Source organism: Elephantulus edwardii, unplaced genomic scaffold, assembly GCF_000299155.1.
Source record: "Elephantulus edwardii isolate Elephantulus edwardi_28Jun2011 unplaced genomic scaffold, EleEdw1.0 scaffold00302, whole genome shotgun sequence".
Lineage (NCBI taxonomy): Eukaryota > Metazoa > Chordata > Mammalia > Macroscelidea > Macroscelididae > Elephantulus > Elephantulus edwardii.
The window spans coordinates 2701353-2718539 of NW_006400052.1; the positions used below are offsets into that span (position 1 = coordinate 2701353).

The 17187-nt window shown below is 45.4% G+C and overlaps 1 protein-coding gene and 1 pseudogene across 1 annotated transcript; both read right to left on the reverse strand.

Annotated features, from left to right (window-relative positions):
• Positions 1-1388: 1388 nt before the first annotated feature.
• LOC102859669 (carcinoembryonic antigen-related cell adhesion molecule 1-like) lies at positions 1389-14776 on the reverse strand. The gene is made up of 7 exons (XM_006900963.1): positions 14713-14776; positions 12636-12995; positions 8707-8991; positions 8084-8338; positions 6129-6410; positions 2919-3036; positions 1389-1542 (listed from the first exon to the last, which is right to left on the reverse strand). Exons 1-7 carry the CDS (start codon positions 14774-14776, stop codon positions 1389-1391), a joined length of 1518 nt encoding a protein of 505 aa, XP_006901025.1.
• Positions 14777-15525: 749 nt separating this feature from the next.
• The window catches only part of LOC102860072, a 50759-nt pseudogene continuing 49097 nt past the window's right edge, over positions 15526-17187 (reverse strand).

The following is a 17187-nucleotide window of genomic DNA, read 5'->3' on the forward strand; positions in this document are numbered from 1 at the left end:
ACCTGGCCTAGTGTGAGTCAGCACCACTTACTATAACATCACTTTGGAACTGTTAGCTTTGCAGAAGAGCTTTTGTTACTCATTTGTTGCTTGCTAAAGCCCTGTGGAATGGTTGTTAGAAAAGATATGTTACAATATTCATACAATGGAAGACAGTAATACATCAGCGAGAATGAATGAGCTCCCAACAATGAATGGACCTCACAAAACATAATGTTGAAGGAAAAAAAAAAGGAAGCCAGGCAAACTACACTGTCCTTCCTATCCTTTTTTTTTTAAAAGTTTTTTTTTTTTCATTTTTTTCTTTTAATTTCAATGAACATCTACAGAGATTTTGGAATTCCATTCATTCTGTCCTTCCTATCTTATCACGTTTATAGCAAAACTAATCTAGACCATCGGAAGTCAGAATAATTCTCTTGTGTGAGAATTTATTTGTTTATTTTTTTTGGTGGATGTAGATGTTGCTTGCATAGATGTGATTTTGTGAAAGGTTAATATACCCTGGAATAAAAAATAAAAAAAATAAAAAAAATTTTTAGAAAAAAAGAACAATTCTGGAAACTTATAAGGAAAGTAAGACCATAGTATCCCATTTATGATGAAAATGATCCTGTTGACAGTAAGAATAGGATAAGATAGAAGATAGGGTTGGGGGGGATCTTCAGGGTCTTACATGTGTTCGACATATACTGTTTCTGTTTTTTTTTAAGATAGGCAGAAAATTCACTTTACAAAGTAAAGGTAACAAAGCTGAGGGTTAAAGAAGTTTCTTGCTCAAAGTTACCGAGCTGCTAAGAGTCACAGCCAGCAGTCAAATACAGGGTAGTGATAATTCCAAAACTCAGCTTCTTGCTATGAAGTAGACTCAGTGGCTAATTAGTCAATACTTCATTGTCGCCACATAGTACTTTGACTCCCATTTCATCTCACATTTATGTCTTCAAGATTAATTTATTCTAGAGCTTTAGCTATGGAAGAATTGAGCTTATGCTCGTGTGGTGAAACGATTTGATAAAGGGTAGGGGGAATGGTTGTATATATCGCTAAGAATATAATCACTATTAATGAATTATACAAATTGTTGTGTTGGTATACGTTTTGTTGTGTCTATTTCTACCACACACATAAAGGAGAACTCATTTTACACAGATTTATTTCCAAGAGAAAATAATTCAGTGAGATTAGCTCTGCTTACCGCATTAGGCGTGGAGTGATCCTGACCTGGGGAGGCAAAAGAAGAGTTTCAAATCCATGAAAATGCAAAGCTGCCCTCCAGCCTGAGAACAGCAGAGTTCCTAGGCTGTTGTGACTTCCAGCTGAGGAGGGAGAGGGTGGTGGCAGTGGGAGGAGAGGTGGCCCAGGACTGTTAAGGAGTTCCGCTTCCCTCAGAGTTTGTCAGCAATATTAGTACCAGAGAAGGGGCAGGAGTAGAGCCACAGAGGCCTCAGACCGCTGGTGAAGATTTCTACCCGTTCACAGGCCTTGATTTTTGCCCAAATGCATTGAGGAGGGGCGATGAGACTCAGAGCACCCAGCACGCTGAAAACACAGGGTATAGTCTCACCAAGGGAGAAGGCCCACGTCCACAACAGAGGCAGGAGGGGAGGAGCAAGGTGAGGAATGGCTCCTAGGAACACGTCCATCTTTCCCGGGCCTGTTAGTTCTAGGCAAAGCGAGTGTTGCTCTGGGGCCGTGTCTCAGGGGAACCTTTTGAGGCACAGTGAAGGGTTTGAAGACCTATGCCAACTGAAGATGTGGAAACAGAGATCCTATAGTGAAAATTCATGAGGTGTGGAGTGGTTGGGAATCCAGGATTCCCTGCCAGGGCTGGGCAAGTGATGGAACACACCAGCTCTCACTGGATGGGCGAATTTACTTACTGTGCGTGGATGCTGAGAGTTTGTGGTCTGTAAGATCGCTCTGGTCGCTTGTCCTAAATAAACATCAGACACTGTGACTTCTAACCCAAGCATAGGAACATTACTCCCAGAATTAGGAAGGACGCTTTCAATAGCTAACTCTTCAGTGTTCATTTATGCCCGGATTGGTACTGTCTTTCCTTTTAAAGGCCATGTATCTTCCCCACCCCGTATTTCTGGATATCTTTTCTTTTCTTTTACTGTAAAGGCCATATGTCTTCAAACTAACCGCTATCCCTTCTCGTAGTTACTCTTCCATTTGCTAAATGTGCACATTTGTTCTTGTTAGAACAAAGTGAACTTTCAAATCCTGGATACTCCATGTGACAGTAGAACCGCCCCCGTGGAGTTCTCTCAGCTGTAATCTGTAAGTGAGCCGACCTCCAGGGCCTCCACTGCTGGAGTCCTGGAGTAGGGTTTCAGTTAGCATCCTCGTGCCTGATCTTCGAGGCACTGGGCCCCTCAGATGTGCACATTTAGATCCATTCTTTATCAACTGTTTCACAGTCGACTCTTCCCTTAAAACTTTTCCCATTTTATTTTTCTGAGAAGTAGAGGCTACTTTATCTATTTCCCAAGAGGCTTTGGGTTCTTTCTGCTTTCTTTTAAACTTGGTTCCTGTCCTGTCCCTCCCTTTTCCTGCTACTGTGGCCAGCAGGCCACCTGGGTCACTTTGTCCTGCTGCTGCTTTAACTTTCTCATTTGTTTTCCTTTTTGACCCTGGCTTCCTTGACTTGGGATGGAAGAGAATAAGTAGTTATTCCCCTTGCAATACAGATGGAGCTGGAAATATCCATGTCTAAGAGAAAGCGGGGTAGGGAGAGCATGAAAAGCAGAGAGCAGAGAACTGCAGGCAGTAGAACTGAGAAACAGGCACTGAACAAGGAGGAAGAGACCCAGGCCCAGAGGCAGAGGTGAAAGACAGGCCTTTCCCTCTCTTAATTAAGCAGGGTAGTCAGCCTCGGAGGGAGCAGAACAGGAGGAAAGGTATCCTACCCTCTAGACTTTCTGATACACAGAAAGTACACCAGGGCTGCTATCAGAGCCACCCCAGCCAGTACTCCAATCACGATGCCGGCAATGGCCCCTGGTGGGAGGCCAGGGTTTTCTGAAGCTGGTCATGAGGGGAAGAAAATGAAAGAAAGTAAAATTAGTTAAGGGAAGTGAAGGAAAGAAAATAAATTCATTTACAGTGAGGTTACCCTAGGAAACATTCCTCAACACGAACTAGTCTCTACTAATGCCAACAAGGTACAGGTTTGCATAGAAAAGTCACTGTGATGCTACTGGTAGTCTGGAGCCTTGTAACTGTCTCTGTTACTGTATAAAGACATCATGATTGGACGGGAAGAAGGCCAGCTCAGGACAGGAAGACCCCTGATGACACAGTGACATAGTGTGGCACTGGGGTCAGATGTGTTGGAGATGCTAAGGTTGGCTCTAGCATAGGGAAAGGTTCAGAGCTACTGTTCACTGTGTAACGATGAGGTTTAGTCAACTGTTGTTGTTGTGTGCTGTCAAATCGTTTGCGACTCATAGCGACCCTATGTACAACAGCCCTAAACCCTGCTCTATTCTGTGCCAATCGCATTGCCTCTGACACACCCATCCCGATTACCCCAGTCACTGAATCAATCCACCTCATAGAGGGTCTTCCCCTCCTGCTAGATAGCACATAACAACAACAGCAACAACAACAGTGTTTCATGTTTCTAGGTTGATGATCAATCTTGTCTCAATTTCATCTGGGCCTTTCTGCATTCAGATGTTTTTGAGGCTTTGGAAATGTGATAAAGGTTGACTGATATTTGGAAATGTGCAAAAGGCTCTTTGTTATATGGAAATGCAAGAAAAGCTGACTGCTATTTCTGTTACTAGAATGGCCCCTTTTCCTGGTTACACTCCCACCACCCTGCCATAGTTTTTCAAGTATGGGAGGCTGACTATGTACCTCTCAGATCTCCTGTGGTAGGGACTCAAATGACTGAAACTCAGCCTGATGCACTCTGTGTTTACCATCATGTTTACCCAGAGACCACACCTGCCACAGGCTCCCGGAAGGAATACAACGGGAGTTCTGTGTCCAGGATGCAAAGCTCTTTTGATAGATGGCTGATTCCCCATTGTCGGTGGAGAGGCTTTTAGAACTACACGGACCTAAAACTTCCTCCTTCATAAGGATCAGATGTGCATCAAGATCTGGGAGTCTCTCAGGCTCACCCCTCCCATTTCCCTAATAAAGATATGTTTAATGGCATCCTCACTGCTTCTTGGATTGAAAGCTATTGTTGTTATGTGCCATCAAGTTGCCTCCAACTCATAATGACCCTATGTACAATGGCTCTGAAGCCTGCCCTGTCCTGAGCCAGTCTCAATGCCTCAAAAGCTCACAGACTTAAATTTTGCACTTATCTGTTTCTAATTCTTTTTTAGTGTTTATACTTTTTATCTTAGAGTGTTTTCCTTCAGTTAAATTTCTAACACTGATATTAAATGTGTTGATATGTTAATCCATCTACAAGAGGTATTGTTCAAACCACTAGTATTTGTATAGATCTTAACCTAGGTTTTGCATAAAGTAATTTTAAATTAATGAGGTTTTTTTGCACTTTAAAAGAATCAGTATAGAATAAAGTATACGGCACAGAAGAGGGGGGCATTCAATTAGCAATTTGAAACACTTTATTCAAGAAGGCCTTTTTATGATTTTCTTTTTATCCAGCAGATACTTTCAAAAGCAAATGTGATCTCCATGGATTTTCTCAGGTTTTTAGGAGTTATCACTAATGGCCCAAATAGTCAGGTGCTGGGCTACCAATCTGAAGACTGACTGCTTTGGAAGAAAGATGGGACACTCTAGTTTAGAAAGTCTGAACTTAACTCCTTTTTATTCTCTCCCTACTTAATGCCAGTGGGTTCCTGCATAATGTAGTTCTTTTGCATATGTTTCTACTTTTTAAATTTTGTCGCAATCATTTGAGGCTTAGCCTTCACCAGCTAACCCTAGACTCATTGAGTTTTTTTTTAATTATTATGATACTAGTTTATGTACAAAATTCGAATACATTGTTTTCCAGAACAGATTCTTCCATTTTCCCTCACTCCCTCATCAAATTGTATAAGCTCATGGTTAATCCCCCCTCCTCCTTCACATCCTCATCCCTCTATTTCCACTCTCCTCCCTCTTGGATCCTTATATTCATTCTACGAGAATGGTTTTATACAATATTTGTCCTTGTGGAACTGAGTTAGTTCACTCGGCATAATGCTTTCCAGTCCCTCCCAAGCTAGGTAATAATTTATAAAACCATTACTTGATACTTTGTGTGGCATGGCCTGTGAGATTTTATATATGTATATGTATATATATGTATATATATGTATGTATATGTATATGTATGTATGTATATATGTATATGTATATATGCATATATATAGGTGTATATATGTATATATAGGTATATATGTAATGTTGTTGTTTGCTGTTGAGTTGGAAACCTCCAGTGGGTTTTCAGAGGCAGTGAACCATGGGGGAGTAGACTGCCCATCTTTCTCCAGTGGGGCAGCTGGTGGATTCGAACTGCATGACTCTGTGCATACAAATGAGAAGCTTGGGAGTTCTGGTGGTCTAGTGGTAAAAAGCTGGGCTGCAGTCCAGAAAGCATGCAGTTCGAATCTACCAGCTGCTCCACAGGAGGATGGACAACTTACTGCTTCTAAAAACCCACCAGAGGGTCAACTATGGGTCAGTGCAGACTTGACGGCACATAACAACATCTGTATTCACACACATGATTCATATGGAAGATTTTATATTTGTGTGACATTTTGTGTGTGTATAAAAAAATGTGTGTAGCATTTTGCCACTATCTCTACTGATCAACTAAACCCATTATCTCTGGCAGGTTTAGTTGGTTATAACAGTGAATCTTTAAAACATTCTTATGAAGCTGGTACTTATATTACCATTTTCAGTTGAGGAAGAGGCTCAGAGAAATAAAAAGTTCTGTGTAAGCACAGCAGATATCAGATCTACTGTGTAAAACGTTTATATACCTTTGTTTCGGAACCTGAGCCCTTGACTATTTTATATTGTACTGTAATTGTCTCTTAACTGTTACTCTGCCCATATGACACATAACCATGTCCTACACCATTGCTAGTCTATCGAGAGAAGGTTTAAGAGGGGGTGGAAGGGTCACTCACACTTGTTCACAGTCAGTGTGATGGGGTCACTTCTCCGGCTACTGGCATTGTTGAAGACCTCACACTGATAGTTCCCGGTGTCCTCCGTCTTGACGGGGTTTATGGTGAGGACGCTCTTGTTCTGGGACAGCATCATCCTATCCGAGTACTGCAGTCTCTGGCCGTTGAAGACCCACTCGATGGAGATGTTAGTGTGTTCTGTGAGGCAGGTCAAGACCACAGGCCCCTCATTTGCTGTGATAGTGGTATTGCTGATGCGGATGGAGGGCGCTGTCAGTGACTCTGTGGAGAAACAGGGTGGCTGTGAGAGGAGTCCGAGACTGTGGATAACAATTTTCCTAGGAGATGAAAGCTTAAGGCCCCATAGTGAGTTGTGTAACGTTGGCCCAGAAGGGTGAACCTGACCTGCTGTGGAGATGGTTCGTTGAGGTACTAATCTGTGAGAAGGAATAAATGCACACCCCCAGGACTCTCTGGAGGGTCAACACCGAGACCTCTTCCCAGCCCATGTGCCCATCAACCTTATTATCATGTGGCATTATCTCCTCTAGATATCTGTGTGACCCTTTCTTAAGGTCTCTTGAAATTTAACAAGGTATTAGACCCTTGTCTAACAGATGATTCTGTGTATGCAGGGAAGGCAGAGTGCCTGCCTTGGTCATCTCTTGATCAGGGAAGTGTTAAATATGTTACATATTTACATGTTACATCTTACATATTTACATAGATAACATGTTACATATTTCATCACTACGATGTGGTGAAATAATATGTTGGGGAATAACACATCCTGGCCTTATCTTTTCTAGATGAGAATGAGAAAGTTTCCAATCTACAGGATTTCTCAGTCTGAGAGAGCTTTTACTTCCAGTCTGTGGATTAACTCTCAGGTGACGGAAACCTCAGAGAGAAGTGGTCATGGTTTCCACAATTGTTCCTCGTCACCCTCTCTGTAAACTACAGTAATACCTGCGAAAGCCAGAACCAGATAGGACTTGGTTTTCAGGATCTCACACGTTTCCTCTGACTGGCACCACTTTACCACATTTCTGTCCTTCTTTATTGGTGGAAAGTATCTGAATTTTCTTCTCTGATAAGTTTCCACTTTATGTAGTGCTGTTAAGAGTTTTACTGAATGTAATTTTGGCTCTACTCCTACATTCCCACGAAGAGACCTCATGGGTGAATCTACCTAGTATTCCAAATACGACTTATAATGTGGTGTTTTCTGTATCATCTGTACTAGTGTCACATAGAATAACAGCTGTGACTTCAGAGCGAGGACACAGGCTTGAATGTCTTTGCCCAGGAACTTGCACACTGTCCGTTTCTCTGCAGCCTCCTCTGGTGGGGCCTGATGTTGAATTAATCTTCTTAGCAAGATTAAGGCATGTACACCACATTCCCATCTGACTACTGATGGTGTCACAACAAGCCTGTACCTGGGAGGTGGGGAATAGAGCAAGGAGGCAGAGCCCCGTCGACCCACCACCCCTCTGTAAATAATTTCATCCTCTTACTTGGGAAAACATGTGAGCATGTTTGAAGACGTGCATGTTTCTGGAGCACATGGAGTCATAGAAATAAACAGAGACTATAAAAAGCAACAAATGAATGAAAGAACACTTGGCTTTGAGGACCCTTCTTCCTTCCCCCGTTATAAAGCCTTCTCCTATTCCATGGGGCACTTTGGGGATGAGAGAAGCCCTTTCCCCACATTCCAACCTGGCCACAAGGACTGCCATGGAAATAACAGAGAAATAAGAACAGGATGATGAAATGTTTCTCAGGGATATAGTAGTAGTAGGACTCGGGGACAGAATGTGTGGGCTTTGCGTATACTTAAGAGACATAGAGTAGAAAATAAATTCTTTCAGGAATTTATTTTCTTTCCCAGATAACAAGGCGAGACTCAATCCCAGAGCTAAGTGCTGAGATTCTATGGAAGCACTTACCAGAGACTATGATAAGCACGGAGACGGTCCTGGTGAGGTTGGTGGCATTGTTATAGGCCTGGCAGGTATAGTTTCCACTATCAGTCATATTGATGTTGGGGATAGTAAGGTTTTGTGTGTCTTGCTCATTGTTCCCATTGATAAGCCAAGAGTACTGTGCAGGTGGGTTAGAGGCTGCTTGGCAGGTGAGGTTGAGAGTTGCCCCTTCAGGGTAATCTGAGCCTGAGGGGGATATGGTGGGGGTGTCCGGGCCATCTGGAGTAAACAGAATAAAGCCATGTTGTGACGTATCCAGAGGGAAGGGAAGCTCCTGGTCTGATAAAGGCCACCACATCCCTCTGGGTCTTGTTTTTAAACATCCCACACAATAAACTCCTTGAATTCACTGATCCTGCTTCTGAGAACACCAACCAGATAGTGACTCTGAGCAGTTCAATGCAAGACAGACCCTCCCCCCTTCTTCTGACGGGCTGGGTCTGTCCACATTTCTCTGGGAGACTACATCATCACCAGCCTAGGTGTCTAAGGGGCTGAGGGTCCTCTTGGACCTAAGAGGATTGCTGTGGCTGGGAGTCTGGACATGGTTTAGCAGCCTGTGCCAGTTGGGAACAGAAGTTACTCACAGAGAACATCCAGGTGGAGTGGGTCACTATCAGCAACACTCACTGGATTCCAGGCTCTACACTGATATTGTCCAGTGTCATTCCTTGTGACGTTGTGTATAGTGAGAGTCCTGTTGTTCTGGGACAACTCCAGCCTGCCATGGTCTGGAAGTCTCTCAGAGTTTTTCAGCCACAGGAAAGATACATTCTGAGCCTGAAGCTCAAGTTCACACATTAATGTTACACTGTCCATGTCCTCCTTGGGATTGGAGTTGTTGGTGATAATGTTAGGTTTGGATAAATTCACTGGAAGATAACAGAAAGAATATTTAAGTTTGGTACCTTTGATTCCTGCAAAGGCATCTTTCAACTTGTGTTGGAATTCTATAACTCTTAGTCAACGTGATGTTTTAAAAACCTAACTGGGCCTTTGTATTATAAAAGAAATATCTGGCAATTTGAGTGCTCAAGGAATGTTAAGGCCTGCTTGTCTTATTCTATCTTTGGGAAAAAGCAGAGATGTTTTCTAATGTTAGTTAAGCAGTGTGTGCCCATGGAAGGTCACAGGACTGGGCTCTGCGATCACCCGGCACCTCTCCTGGGCTCTTCCCTGAGCAGCTGACTGCACCACTGACCTGTTTCCTTACCTAGATCTTGTGCTTGCTGAGGTCCGTCCAGCTACTCTATTCTATACTGCCCGGCCCTGTTGTGTTTCTTCTGAAACATAACTTCTTGTTCAACAATATTCTAGACACCAGTGATGATGAGACTTCTCATTGTCCATAAATCTGAACATGAGAGGCACTTTGAGCTGGAGACTGGGTGCCATGAGGAGCAATTACATCTAGGAGACCAAGATGAGGTTCGATGGTCAGGCCACACGGCCACAAGATGTAGAGAGTTCTTCCCAGTGTGTGATGACCCTGGCTCCAGAAAGCGCAGAACCAATTCATGGAATGATGCAATAGGTAGGAACTGGCTGGATTTGGAAGTAGAATTTTGCACTCTGCCTTTCATTTTTAGTATCTCTTCTCCTATGTCTGAGGGCAGGTGAGCATCTGTATAATTTGCATAAATTTAATTAACTATTTCAATTTATTTTACATTAGGAAATTATTATAAATGACTCTAAGATCTAAGAACAATTGCTGAAGAAGAAATATAGCTCTGGAGAACACTGGAAGACCTTAGGACCACCACCTCTGTATCCCAGAAAGAATTCTAGTATGCTCAAAGGGAGCTGCCAAAGTCTCTTTGAAATTAGGGACGCCGTGGGTGGGGAGGAACAGGTGATCTTGCTAAGGGCACACTCTTGATCAGAGAGGAATTCTGAGGTTTCTCAGTATGAAAGGAAGAGAGACATCAATTTAGTAGAAATTTTGTATTAAGTTAGTCAACTTAGAAAAGAGATTCTAGCCATTAATTCCTCCTGGAGAGGCAGGAAAAACGGAGGAGTCTCAACAGAGGCAACCAGAAAGTGTTCTATTTTTCAGACCTCATGAATGACAGCATCCACACAACTTGACAAAAAGAATTAGCGTTTGATCAAATTGGTCAAAAGAACTAGCTGACCTGCCCAATCTCAGTTTCCACACTTGGACCCTATACTTGGAGAGGTCCTTCAAGTTGCACATTCTATGTTGTCTAACATTCTATGTTATATTTTCTATGAGACCTCTCCTTTTCAGGGTATCACAGAGGTAGTCAAAGATGGGGCTTTTCCTTGTCTTTAAACCTAAGGGGATAGGGCAGCCTTGCCTGGGGACTGGGTGTCATGAGCAGAATTAACACTGGGGGAGGACAAGACAAAACCAGTGGTCAAGCACAGTGACAGTAACTGAATGACAGTGGCTTCCTGCATCTTCTGTCAGAGAGGACTCTGCCTATAGTTGTGTTGCAATGTTTGAAGGAGGAACACAAGCACCTGGGGACTAACTGGAAACCCAGGTGACAGCACAAGGCCTGGAAGCTTCACAGAAATAGGTCTCAGACCCACTTGGGCTTGAGCCTCACACCAAGCACAAACACACGGTCATGTGTTACATGGGTAAAATGGACCTCTGTGCTTGGTGGACACCTAAACCCTCTGCCTGTGACTTTCTGGTTGGATCAATGTAGAGTAAATAAAAGAGGTGCATGTCCATCCTGTGTGCTGGCATCCCTAAGGGGAAGGAGCCGAGATGGCAACACAGTGGAGGCTGCTTCTCCTGGTTACTCGGGTCTTTGGTTAGTAGTGGAGCCCTCCCAGGGGCAACCCTTAGACTGATCTCTTTGCCCTTCGTTGTTTCCTGGGAAGGATGGGCTGGCTGTGAGAAAGGTAAGGGATGGAGAAGCTCAGGAAAGCAGAGCATTGGTACCTGGTGTGGAGGAGGAAGAAAAGCATGGAAGGTGCAGACAGAGCCAGAAATGCCCATGGCAGTGACTGTGGAGGTTACCAATGACTTTATGGACTCTGCACTCCAAGAGTTCCCATGCAACCCAGAAATAGGAGCAGTACGACCTGAAACCCTCCCTACTGAGCACACCAGTCATCATAAGACCTGACTCTGGCTCTGAGGCAGCGCTAGGAATAGGCCACCAGGGGGAAGGAACATAGTTCTCAGCCACCTAGAAGGCCAGGGGGCCAAGCAGCCGAGTGACCGAAGGATCAGCATCCAGGGTTTTTAATGGATAATTTACTCATATGCATATCCTCCTTCCTTCCTTTATCACAGAGCAGCTGAGAGCTTGTTACATGTTGAATCTGTTCTAGCTGCAGGGTGTGCAGTGTGGAGTGAAACAGCAGCACATTAATAATTTCACTCCTTTGGAGGGAGTGTGTTGATTGGCTGTCTGGGACTAGCAGCCTGGACATGCCTGGCATGGACTGTTTTGTAACAGAAGTAATTTCATTACAGAATAAAATAAAATTATTCATTTGTTCTCCCTCGGCCCCTACTTCTCAAGTAAAACCCTCTCCCTTTGAACTAGGAATGACTAAGAAGGGAGGGTCTGAACCAGCAGCTGTTTTCAGGGTCTACGCCCCCAACAAGGCCCCCCGCGGTGTAGGAAAGCTCAGGCTGGGCTACGGGCAGACCTTGAGGGAAAGCTCCTCTGCCAGTCACAGTCTGTGTGACCCTCCTTAGTGACTCTCTCCATGCCTCGCTTTCTCCTCAGTAAAATCAGAGAAAATGAGAAATGAACTGGCTTGCAAAGTCATCTGTGAATTAACCTTAAAATCGTCACAATTATCTGACTGGTACAAAGGATCTGCCCACATAACCAAACAAATGGCACCTGTTATTGTTTGCCTCAACAAGAGGGTTCCCACAGGTGGAAAAGGAACTGACTGTGGCATATCCTCCCTCTTTCTTTCCTCCTGGAGATGCTGACTGAACTCTCAGGTCTTCTAAAGTCGCCTGTCCTGTTGGCCAAGGGCACTTTTCCATCAGTGGTCTCTAAAGTGAATCTCAAGTGAAAGACTCTGCTTATAATAGTTTTGGGGGCTGATCTTGGCTGCTGATCAACTCCAGGAGTTCCAGGACTTAATCAGCCAGTAACTCCTTGCTCTCATTCAGCCCTGGTCAGGATGCCAACATCCATTCTAGCTACTGGCTCCCAAGGTCACTGGGAATTAGGATCCTTGGGGCATGGTCTGAGGGACTTGCTGGATTTGAGCTTCTCTGTCGGGATCCCAGGTCCCCTTCCAGCTAGGACTTGACCAAATCCTTGAGACTTGGGACCCACAGGGATGGACAGAGTGATCTCTTGCTGAGGCCAGGGGGTCAGGCTCACTTCTCTGCAGCCAATGTCTGCATGGCCTGGGTTCAGTATGGAAATTCTGATTTAAATGGTCAAACTCCAAGAATTGAATGCAGAAGGGGGTACAAGGTACAGCAAAGGGTTCAGGCCTGTCATTCCTTATGTTAGAACTGACTACCACCCCCAGAAGTCATAGAGAAATTACTCACGGTAGACAAAGATGTGTCCAGTAGATATATTAGAGTTTGCATCCACGTCTGCTACCTCGAGTGTGTAGGGTCCTGCGTCCCCCAGGGTGACATTCCGGAGCAACAGGGATGCGTTAGAGTAGATTGTCTCTCTACCACTGTTGGCATCTCCTGGTTTAGTTGTTTGAGACGATACTACATAAATGCCTATTCTATTACTATATTCTGTACTGCCAGATCTGTACCAATAGTAGAATACAGGACTTTCTGGCAGGTTGTGGACCAGTAGAAGAACATCCTCTCCTTGGACAGCATGGGTTGGCACTGATTCAATGGTCAGTTGGGCTGTGATGACTGGGCTCCTGAAGATGAAAAATGACACTAGGAGGGAAAAGAGAGAAAAGAATCAGCATTTGAACAATTGGACTGGGATGAGACGGCGCTCTGGTGGCTGAGTGGTAAGGAATTGGGCTGCTAAGGCAAAGGCATGAAGTTCAAATCCACCTGCTGCTGCCCCATGGGAGGAAGATGAGCAGTGTCCTCTGTTGTTGTTGTTATGTGCCGTCGAGTCGCTTGCGACTCATAGCGACCCTATGTACAACAGCCCTAAACTCTGCTCTGTCCTGTGCCAATTGCACCGTCTCTGACACTCCCATCTGATTACCCCAGTCACTGAATCAATCCACCTCATAGAAGGCCTTCCCCTACTGTGCTGTCCCTCCACCTTCCCAAGCATGATGTTCTTCTCCAGGGACCAGTCTCTCCTCACAACATGTCCAGAGTATGTTAGATGGAGCCTCAGAATCCTTGCCTCCAAGGAGCCACCCAGTTTAACCCTGTCCACGATGAATCTGTTTGTTTTCCTAGCAGTCCATGGTATTCTCAATACTCTTCTCCAGCACCACAGCTCAAAGGCATCAATTCTTCTTCTATCCTCCTTGGTCATTATCCAACTCTCTGACGCATGACAAGTGCTTGCAAAGACCATGGCCTGTATCAGACATCCTCTAGTTTGATGTAAAACCTGCCGGATGGCTTGCTATGGATTGGTTCCGATTTGATGACACACAACAGCGACTACACAGGGATGGGAGGGTGGGGCAGCGAGGCTGAGCAAGTTTCTTTCAGTCCTTTCACCTGGTGTATGTGTGTTTCCCAAGGTCAAGGGTAGTTCCTTCAGTATATTTGAACTTGTTAATTCCTCTTTTTTTACTATCCCCCCCCCTCAAGCGTCTGCACATGCTCACTCCTGCCCTCAGGTATCTGCTCACACGCAGTGGTTCCTGTGGAACCTTCCCTCCCTGACTTCTCATCTCCGGACCCTCTGGCTGTCTTTTCACACCTGGCCCTGTTCTGGGTCTTCTTTCACTTATTTTCACTGGAGTCAGAACTGACACACAGCTGACCCTCCAGCAGGTTTTCAGAGGCCACACATTACACAGGAGGAGAAGGCTCAGCTTTCCACCTGGGAGCAGCTGGTGGATTCAAACCACCTGCCTCTGAGCCGGCAGCACCACTCCTTATTCACCAGACTCCTTTATGTTCTCACAGCACTTAATAATACCTGCCACCATACCCAGATTTGATTGATTGTGGTGTCTTTCTACCCTGGACAAGAGCACCGCGAGGGTAGGGGCTCTCCTTGTCCTATGCCGTACCTCCTTTGCCTAGACAAACTTGAAAATATTAAGGAATGAATCACTAAACATTCCCAAGGCTCATCCAAGGGCTCATGCTTATTTGCCCATTCCTGGGAACGATAGGCCAAACCCAAAGTTTAATGCATTTTGTTAAGACTTTCCCCTAATGCTACATTGCCAAATTCTTGTTACTGCTGTCAGCCCTGTTGACTGTCACCCTTTAATGTTTGTTTAGGGCATCATTATTATGGGAAATGAGCAGCAATAGAGGTTTTACTTCTTACCCATTCCAGTTCAATAATTTCCTGTGGGGACACCCACCTCCCTCATAGGTGTTCTCTCCACTGCAGCCACACACGGCCCTTCCTTTCACCTTCCAGGTGAGTGTCCTCCTCAGGAGACCCCAGGTTGTCTCAGTTCTCCCAACCTCCCCCACCCCAAGAGGCATCCCTTCTCACCTGCGAGCAGGACCCCTTGCCAGGGGATGCACCTTTTGTGAGGAGCAGCTGAATGGGGCTCCATGGGGCTCTGTTGCCCACTCTCTGCTCTACCTGTGGGAAGAACTCCGGCTCCAGAAACGCTCACAAGCTCTGTGTCCCCACAAGTGTCTGCTCTGCTGTCCTTCTACCCTCTGTATAGTCTCTTCCTGGGGCGGGAGCTTCCCCAGATCATGTGGGCTGGGGGCGGGGTCTCCCTAGGAAGTCTTTCTCCACCCCTCCCCGTTCTTTCCTGCCCCTGAATTATCTTCTCTCACTTTCTGTCTACATTTAGGTTCCTAGGAATTGCGGCTGGCTCTGTACTCTCAGCTCAATCCTCCCCCACCCACCCTGACTGTGTGTGCACTTAATGCTTGGGGCCAGACTCCAGGGCTTGGGATTTCCCAGAATTCCAGGTCAGTGTGCTGGTCAGTTCTCCCTGCTGTTTTCTTTTAACGTCTTTTGACTTTTTCCTTCAGAGCAGAAGCTCAGGGGCTAAGTGAGGCTCTCTCCTCATGAGATTTCATCTGACTGTGCATCAGAATCTCCTGTGGGACTTTATCAAGTCACCTGGTGTCCAGGTGATGTCTCAGAAATGTCTCAAATGCTGCTTCGGCAGTTGCACAAGTAATATTGATGTCCTGCAGGGGGCTGAGACCAGTGATTTGAGGGGGGCAGTTAGCTATTCCCCCTTTTTTGTGCACAGGGATAGTAAGAAGATTTTGTGAACTACAGATTCAGACAATGTGAATGTGAGACAGATCTGAGAGTGAATCTAACTCTCACCTCAGTTTCTTAGGTGATGTCGATTATATTGACCTGTAGTCCACACTGTCAGGCTGTAAGGCTGTTGGGGACCTTTACAAGCCCCCCCACCGAAGATGAGGTCATCACTTAAGTGTTGGCCTCAGGAGTGTTGGCACCAGACAAAGAGCCTTTGGGGTCCTCTAACCCAGGAGTGACTTCCCTCTGAGACAGAAACCCACTGGGCACCCAGTATACTCAATTGCACTAGGAAGATTAAACAGAAGGACACAGAGATGACCAAATGGGTCACTGGGTAGTAATGATTGAGTGGGACCAGTTTCTATTGTTGGTGTCACCAGCAAGGCCTCTGCTTCCAGGGACAGAGACATAAGATCTGGGTGTCCAGGAGGGAGTTTTAGCTCCTGTAGGGTTAAAGGGGTCTTCCTAAAGTGTATTAGAAGACAGGACTGGTGAGTTGAATGTTGAGGGCTGTGGATTCCACGTCTTCAGGACAATGTTTCAGGAAGATTCTCTATGTCTGTTTTTAGTGTTGGCTCAGACTCTTACCTGAAAGGCCTCTGTCCTCTGCCCAGCCAACCAACTTTTCTTTGTCACTTCACTTTCCCTGTGAGTAGACCCAAGCAGGGAGGAGGGAACTGGTGAGGACCCCCCCAAAGCACAGGGACCTAGAACCCTGGAAAGGAGAGGCAGGACAGACTTGACACGTAGGAGAGCTCAGAGGTCGAACAGAACAATGCATGGAAATCAGGCTCACTGGCATCTCTTGAGGGAGCTCTGGTGGGCTAGTTGCCAAAGCTGAGTGGTTCAACTCTACCAGCTGCTCTGCAAGAGAAAGATGGGTAATCTCCCATGTGATTTCCATCCTCTGAAAACCTGCTTGAGGGTCAGCTATGGGTTGGATCTGCAATAGCAAGGTACAAAAATAACACACCTTCTTAACTGAAGACCAGGTTCTTGCCTCAGGGTGTGTGTGTGTGTGTGTGTGTGTGTGTGTGTGTGTGTGAGAGAGAGAGAGAGAGAGAGAGAGAGAGAGAAAATAAGAGAGAAAAAGAGAGAGGGCGTGCGTGACATTATTTCTATTTTCTGTACTATGTTGCCACCTAGAGGGCTCAAGGAGACCTGTAACAGGGATGGTGACCAAGCTGTAGAGGCTGTGCCTAGCCCTGGCTTTGACAGGCTACCTCCAGAATGAAGCCCAGCCCCAGGTCCTGTTCACTGTCCCCGGTCCCCAGGCTGCCCTGACTCCATTCAAATATAAGATGAGCTTGGAAAGGATGTGAGTTGTCCAGTGTCTGGAGGACTGTTCTGCAAGGCAGATGTGCTGCCCAGGAGGGACTTTGTGTTTCCAAGGTTTAATTAAGAGTGTTCTGGTGAGGGGTTCACTTGACTAGAAATCTTGAGAGACTTCTCCCACTCAGGATTCAAGTATTCCATGAGGTTCCTAGTAAAGTGAGTGATTAGGCTTCAAGTGTCATAAAGTCTTTGAGTTGGAAACAAAGGCAGATCCTATGCCATCCAGTCCCCATCTTACATGGAGCACTCTTCACATTTCTCTAGCTTCTTGGGGTTGGTAAGATAGGCTAGGGAACCAGAACTATGTATCCCCAGAGACCAGGGACCCTCGGTGCTGGTGACCCACACTCTGTTTGTAATCAGGGTGGAGCTTAGTATTCCCTGGGAAAAATACTC